General features: G+C 45.1%; 2 protein-coding genes across 2 annotated transcripts; both read left to right on the top strand.

The window, feature by feature from the left end:
- Positions 1–351: 351 nt before the first annotated feature.
- LOC147448021 (pentatricopeptide repeat-containing protein At2g34400-like) lies at positions 352–4,260 on the top strand. Its single transcript, XM_086523724.1, has 7 exons — positions 352–556; positions 994–1,076; positions 1,225–1,281; positions 1,329–1,419; positions 1,530–1,606; positions 4,112–4,162; positions 4,252–4,260. The coding sequence occupies exons 1-7, from the start codon at positions 352–354 to the stop codon at positions 4,258–4,260; spliced, it is 573 nt and encodes a 190-aa protein (XP_086379850.1).
- Positions 3,908–6,262, top strand: LOC147448020 (uncharacterized). Its single transcript, XM_086523921.1, has 2 exons — positions 3,908–4,162; positions 4,252–6,262. The coding sequence occupies exon 2, from the start codon at positions 4,391–4,393 to the stop codon at positions 5,690–5,692; it is 1,302 nt and encodes a 433-aa protein (XP_086380047.1). The 5' UTR covers positions 3,908–4,162; positions 4,252–4,390; the 3' UTR covers positions 5,693–6,262.
- Positions 6,263–7,469: the final 1,207 nt, after the last annotated feature.

Genomic DNA, 7,469 nt, shown 5'->3' with positions numbered 1-7,469 from the left:
CCATCCTTGAGCTAATTTCTCTTTGCCTTTGCACTCCGGCGGAGCTCTTGGTGCTTACAAGCAGGCCCCTTTGAAAGGAAATTCATGAGACAGATGCTCATATTAAGCACGCGTTCTCCGAGGATCGAGTATGTCGACCGCCATGAGAGGTTTGTTTTAACTGGGGTGAGAGACAAGCCTCTTACCTGATATCGAGGCATCACCCCCTCGGTCCTCCTGCCTTCTCTTCTCGTCGAGAAACAGGACGAAGATTACTTGCTTGAAAGTTCTTCAACAAACCTCGTTGTGCAATAGCATCCCTTAAAAACTACGCCGTCAAAAGCTACCTGATCTTCTCCACACGCAGTTCGCATGTTACAGAGCTTGTTGGCCAGTATGTATGTTAAGTGCGGTTCACTTGTCAGGGCACAACAAGTTGTTGATGAGCTTCCAGTCCGGGATGTCATCGGTTGGACTGCACTTCTTGCAGGATATGCCCGACATGGGCAGCGTCATGAAGCTATGGGTTGTTTTCATCGCTTGCGAAGCAAGGGCCTCTCTCCGGATGCAGTCAGAGGTTGTTGGAGAAGAATGTCATTCTTGGCAAGGCGTTGGTATACATGTATGCTTATTGTGGTGTACTTTGGAAAGCACAACAAGTTCTGGACGAGCTTCCCACCCGAGATGTCATCTCTTGGACTGCATTAATTGCAGGATATGCCCAACAAAGCCAGGGCCAGGAAGCTTTGAATTGTTTCCATTGTATGCGAAGTGAGGGTTTCTCCCAGATGCAGTCACCTACGCTTGCATTTTGAAGGCATGTGGCATTATGCGAGACATTGATATGGGCAAACAAATTCACTATGAGATTGTCAATCAGGGGCTGTTGAAAACAACTGTCATGCTTGGCAATGCTTTGGTTGACATGTATGCCAAGTGTGGTGTACTTTTGAAAGCTAAACAAGTTCTTGACGAGCTTTCTGATCGAGATGCGGTCTCTTGGTTTCTCTCCAGATGCGGTCACCTATGCTTGCATTTTGGAGGCATATGGAACTTTGAAAGACGTCGTCACAGGAAAACAAATTCATGATGAGCTTGTTAGTCGGGGGCTGTTGCAAAAAACTGTCGTGCTTGGTAATGCTTTGGTTGACATGTATGCCAAGTGTAGTGTACTTTCCAAAGCACAACAAGTTCTTGACGAGCTTTATGTCCGGGATGCAGTCTCTTGGAATGCATTGATTGCAGGATATGCCCAACAAGATCAGGGCCAGGAAGTGCTTCGTTGTTTTTATCGGATGCAAAGTGAGGGCTTCTCTACGGATGCGGTCACCTATGCTTGTGTTTTGAAGGCATGTGGCATTATGCAAAACGTTATCATGGGCAAGCAGAGTCATGATGAGATTGTTAGGCAGGGGCTGTTACTAAAAGATGTCGTGCTTGGCAAGGCTTTGCTTGACATGTATGCCAAGTGTGGTGTACTTTTGACAGCACAACAAGTTCTTGACCACCTACCTGTCCGGAATGAAGTCTCTTAATTGCGCTGATTATAGTATATGCCCGACAGGGGCAGGGCCAGGAAGCTAAGGGGTGTTTTCAACGAATGCGGAGGGAGGGTTTCTCCTTAAATGTAGTTTCTTGGTTGCACTTATAGGAGGATATGCTCAACAAGGGCGGGCCAACGTGGCAAACTTTCACATGGGATCCATCGTTTTATCGATGCACCTAGGACAACGATATGCACAGGGAGAAGGGCTGAAGCGTGGAATCTTGGCTATTTTTACAAGTTTGAAGGGAGATGCAGGGCTCTCTATAGCTTTCTAAAGCCAAGGCAGGAACGCAGCCCCCAGCCCGCGTTAGAGGCTGTTGAAAAAAGTTGTCCTGCTTCGCACTGTCTTGAAGGGCCAAGTTTTGAAAACAACGAGTGAAGCGAGGGCTTAGTGAGGGCGGCCTCTCTTTAGATGGAATCACTTATGCATGCATCTTGAAGACTGTGGCTCTATGCAAGATGCTGATGTGGGCACAAAAAATTAGCAACTATGTTGTTACTCATAGGCTCTTGAAAAGAGGGCTCTCTACAGCTTTGTAAAGCCAAGGCAGGAATGCAGCCCCGACCGCTAGAGGCTGTTGAAGAAAATTGTTGTGCTTGGTACTGTCTTGGAGGCTCTTGAAAAGAGATGATGTGCTTGGCACTGCCTTGGTTGACATGTATGTGAAGCGAGGGCCTCTCTCCAGCTGCAATCACCTACACATGCATCTTGAAGGCATGTGGCTCTACGCAAGATGCTGATACGGGCACAAAATTCACAATTATATTGTTAGTCAGAGGCTATTGAAAAAAGATGCCGTGCTTGGCACTGTCTTCGTCATAATGTGGTGCGCTTGAGAAAGCACAAAAAGTGTTTGATGAGCTTGTTGTTTGCCAACACTGATTGCGGGATGTGCACAAGAAGAGCAGCTCAAGAGGCTGTTGAGAAATGATGTCATGCTTGGGACTGTGTTAGTCAAGATGTATGCCAAATGTGGTGCACTTGAGAAAGCACAAAAAGTGCTTGAGGAGCTTCCTATCCAGAATGTTGTCTCTTGGAATGCACTGATTGCAAGATGTGTGCAAGAGCAGCAACTCCAAAAATCTCTAGGCTATTTTTAAGGGATGCAAAGTATGGGAATGCACTGGTCGCAGGATATGCACAATAGGAGCAGGGCCACAAAGGTCGAGAATGTTTTTCGGTTTCTACACAAAGAGTGGACTCTTAGATTCCACTGATTGCAAGATTTGCCATAGGAGAAAACTCTAGTCTGTTTCCACCAGATGCGATCACGTACGCGTGCATTTTGAAGGCATGTGGCTCTACGCAAGATGTTGATATGGGCAAAAAATTCAGGTTGATATTGTTAGTCAGGGGCTGTTGATAAAAAAAGATGTCGTGCTTTGCAATGCCTTGGTCGATATGTATGCTAGATGTGGTGTGCTTGAGAAAGAACAAAAAGTGCTTGAGGAGCTTCTTGCCCAAAATGCCACCTCTTTGAATGCACTGATTGCGGGATGTGCACAACAAGAGCAGGGCCAAAAATCTCTAGGCTGTTTTCAGCGGATGCAAAGCATTGGAATGCATCGATTGCAGGATGCGCACAACAACAGCATTGCCAAAAAGTTGTAGGTTGTTTTCACCTATACTTGCACCTTGAAGACTTTTACATGGGTATCAGAATTTACAATGAGATTTCTAGTCAGGGCTTGTTGGGGGTACAATGTCATGCTTGGTAGTAATTGATCAATTTGTATACCAAATGTGGTGTCCTCACAACAGCACAAAACCTTCTTGAAGCGCATCCTCCCTGGGATGTCGTCTTTTGCAACAGGTTAAGTGCAGGAGATGTCCAACTTCATTGATGCAAGGAAGTGCATTGGTGATAGACATTCAATCACGTGGTGAGTAAGCATTGTCATTTTTTTATTTTTGACACTGAGAACGCAGTTAATGAACACACTGAAAATTGCACGATGCCGTGGCAATGGCACGTTCCTTCGGATTATAAAAATTGGGGAGGACTGTGCAAACTCCCCCATGCAAGGAGACTTGCATGTTTTCTTTCTTTTTGAAACATAAAAATAGAACAACAAATAATTAATAAAATTGACATCTTGTATGATCATGAACGATGAGCTTGAAAAAACTCTAAACACTCCTTGTGGTTTTTGGTGAGGTACCCTTGAGAAGCACTATGATCGGTATCCAATTTATACGGAACTACACCTGTGGACCACGACGATCGATATCCCAAACACTCTCAGGTAGAAAAAACTAAAACGCTCTTATGAAATCTCTCTCTCTCTCTCTCTCTCTCTTTCAATGCGAACGCAACTAACGAAGCACTCTAGTTTACTTTGTGGGGACCTGGAACGCGGTTTGGAGAGGGCCCACCGGCAAAGCTTTGGACCTTCTATCATCATGACAGGGTCTATCTCCTGTTCTCGAACGTCTCTCTGCACGGCCTCGCCAAGTCGCCCTCCCTCTCTCAAGGTGGTGCCCGCAAGACCACACACACACACACACACACACACACACACACACACGTGTTCGACTTCTGCGTGCCCCTTTGACAAAGCGCACACTTGCGTTGCGCTCTCTAGCGAACCTCTCCGCTGGCTGTGGAGGTTGATGCCCATCGCAGCAGCAAAGAGGTAAATTGCTTGTTTGACTGGAGACAAGTTGTTCTCTAACGTGAGTGAGCAGTTTTGTAAATGAGAGCAAATTTTTTTTCTTTTTGCAGGCAAATTGAATAAGATGTGAGAGATACATGCAGCTCTGGTCACTCTCTCCCTACATTGCCAGAGATCGAGCACTGAGCTCTTGGCTTGTCTCACAATTTTACACTGTTGCAAAGCGCTGGCAACAAGAAGTTGCAGATCATGGAGGAGCAGCAAGAGTTGTGGGGATCGAGTACTTCTCGTAGATCAGACTCATCATCATCAACACCTTATGAGAGTGCTGCATGCACCCCCAGAAGCAGCACGGACAGGGCCATATCCTGCTTCTTGTCCACCAGCACGCCCACATACCCTGCCAAGGTCACCCTCAACATTGAATCCTCCACCACAGACATGGGCTTCATGGACGCTTCCTCGATTGCCCATTTTGAAGAGCCTGCTTTTGATGATTTTGACTTTAGTGCCCGCTTCTCAGAGGTTGACCAGCAGTGGTTCTCAGCTCCCATGTCTTCTGCCGATGAGCTGTTCTGCAATGGACAGATTCGCCCTCTTTGGTATACAAGTGAGGATTATGCTCATCTGTATTCTGCACGCTTGGAGCATAGTGTTGATATTGGTGGTGATGATGATGATGACAGCCATTTCGATTTTCGAAGCTCGGCAGATTATAAGTTTACTATGTTATCATTGCGCCAATATCCTACTTCAGCTGTAAGTGAGCTGCCACAGCATGTGGGCTATGGTTATAGTAGACAATATGATGATCAGAATCGAGCATGGGGGCAAGGAATCACAGATGATGCCATAGAAAAACGGCATGGGGTTCAAGAAACAGCTGAGAGTTTGCCTAGACAAACATCGATGCCACAATATGTGGATGGGGTTGGAAAGCATGCTATGAAAGTTAAGGGTGAAGAGTGCAGAGGAAGGCGAACTGGAGTTAGTAGCATTAGGAGAACCCGCTCGCTGTCTCCATTGAGGGTCTTCCACATTGATGATGAGCTTCCAAGGCAATCTGTTGAAGATAATCAGACTTTGGAATTAACAAAGGAGGGTAGCGGTAGTGCAGAGCATGAAGAAAAGTGGGAAGGCGATGAGATGGCAAGGAGGAAGGGTGTGCGTTTGACGCTCAAAGAGCTCCTTCATGCCAGCGAGCAAGCAGATCAAGGAGTTGTTCATGAAAGGCAAGCTCGATTAGGATCAAAGCAGCAGAGAAAAGCTCACATGGAGGCAAAGTTTCATGAGAACAGTGCTTTTCAGCCCAAGTTTTCACCTAAGCATGGATCGGAGGATGGCATGAAGGGAGCCAATCACGTCCAAGGTGCCCGGTCTCCTCGTGTTCCACACTATTCGTCACCAAGGGTTCATTCAGAGCACATGAGGCAGCAAACATTCTTGCCATACAGGCATGGCTTACTTGCTTGTCTAGGTTTCACATCCAAGAGGTACCGCCATGTGGTAGGCATTAGGTCGATGCACTCCAAGTCTCAAGGGATGAGATGAAGCTCTGACTATGATGTTATTCACAGCTTAAAGCATGATAGATGAGTTCTATGGGAATGGCACAAATTCATGTTGTCGATGCTTTGCCCCACCCTTGATTGTAAATTTTTGAGGTCTCTTATATTGAGTACATCTGCTATCAAGCTGTGTATACATTTTCCAGGCATACCTTTCTAGAAAGCTTTAGGTAGTGTGCATATACAAAACATTGAAGGACGTTGTGTATCATCAGGAGAATACGGCAATTTTGCATATTGTTCGTTGAAATGCCAGCGTGTGGTATGGCAACCAAAGAAGTCCTGTTTACCCACCTATCACTTGTCCTTATTCATATGAGGTTTTTTTTTTGCCTCGTTGACCTGAAGGAGCTTGAGGGGTAGATGATACTTACCATTGACATCTCTTTGTTCTTTGCTGATGCTCTTGTTGGCATTCTTGGTGCCCCAATGCACTGTCAATAAAGGGCTTTTTCACGACTGTGTCGTGTGTCTATCATGGTTTTATATTATTATTTTTCTTCTTCAATTGAGGAGCTTGACTCAAAAGCTTGTGGCTTGATTAGTTATTATCTTTCCTCTTCAATTAAGGAGCCTGACTTGAAAGTATGCCCACATATAATGGTTTAATGCTAGGTGTGTGATTGGCGACTGTCTTAGGTCGTTGGAGATAATTATTGGTTCTGATTGTCTGTGTTAATCTGTGGTGCTTAAATTGGTTGACAAACAATACAATGTTACATCTTATAAATCGGATCGTTATATGTATTTGTTATGTCTTTTGATGGAATTGGCAGCTGCAAGCAGCAAGTAGCTGAAGGCACAATTCTTTCTTCTTTTGAAGGTGCTTCTATATGCATGTCTTGATGGTTTACCTAATCTTCAAGTCTGCAGCCAAGGGAGAGATAAGAGAGTAACCTTTCTACATTATCTGGGCATGTGTAACAAGTTCTATGTGCTTTTTCATCTCATCCTTTGAAATACCTGACAATACATGCGCCCTCTTCTGATGCACCTGCTGGGAACTGCAAAAGGGTGGCTATGTTTCTTGTGTCCACGACTTCAGGACTTCCCTCATACTCCTTGGATGTCAGGTCTTAGGTTTGATGCCTACCAGAGGGCATGGAAAATCTTGCACAAGGTTACAAGGAGGAAGATATATGGCGCAGCACTGCAGTGGATCGTTCGGAATTGCGGTATCATAAGATTGATAGCATAGATGTCAAAGCAAAGGAAGATTGCAAAGGAATTGCAGTATCATAGGATTGATAGCATGAATGTCAAAGCAAAGGAAGATTGTAAACTTGAGCCAGTTCCTCACCAGGGTTACCCCGTCCATGTCTGGGTGTCCTTGATACTTAGATGGCTGTGTGTCCTTAAATAGTTGGCGTAACCTTTGAATCAAGGGCCCATGCCTTTAATCAGCCTGTAAGCCATGCATAGTGCTTCCTCTCCTCATGTTGCTCTTATGTCTCCTTTGTGTCCCTTACTATGAGCATCCTTTTTATGTGTGTGTGTGTTGGGAGTGGGAGTGGTTTGGTCAATATTTTCTATGCATTTTGCTATTCGATCCATTTAATCTGTTTCAAAGAGCCAAGATTATCCTCCTCTTTGTATTCCTTCCCACTCATCTTTAGAATAAGGTTGGAAATTCAAAGTTTGCTATAAGTAGTTAAGCTACATCCCTCATATTGTGCATGGATAGTGAAAAGAGAAAGAGAGGAGGAGAGAATTTTATCTCTTGCAAGAGTGCACACACACACAACCAAGAGAGCATACAA

Source organism: Adiantum capillus-veneris, chromosome 11 (assembly GCF_014529385.1).
Source record: "Adiantum capillus-veneris isolate H3 chromosome 11, ASM1452938v2, whole genome shotgun sequence".
In the NCBI taxonomy this organism is placed as follows: domain Eukaryota; kingdom Viridiplantae; phylum Streptophyta; class Polypodiopsida; order Polypodiales; family Pteridaceae; genus Adiantum; species Adiantum capillus-veneris.
The sequence above is the reverse complement of the archived record's forward strand: the minus strand, read 5'-3'. Positions and strand labels throughout refer to the sequence as shown.

Excerpts from the sequence above, each read along its gene's own strand:
- LOC147448021 (XM_086523724.1), top strand. The coding sequence starts at position 352 with ATGTTACAGAGCTTGTTGGCCAGTATGTATGTTAAGTGCGGTTCACTT. Across the intron at positions 1,077-1,224 it reads AACAAATTCATGATGAGCTT|GATATGCCCAACAAGATCAG; the intron begins GTTAGTCGGGGG and ends CATTGATTGCAG. Across the intron at positions 1,282-1,328 it reads TTGTTTTTATCGGATGCAAA|GCATGTGGCATTATGCAAAA; the intron begins GTGAGGGCTTCT and ends TGTGTTTTGAAG.
- LOC147448020 (XM_086523921.1), top strand. The coding sequence starts at position 4,391 with ATGGAGGAGCAGCAAGAGTTGTGGGGATCGAGTACTTCTCGTAGATCA.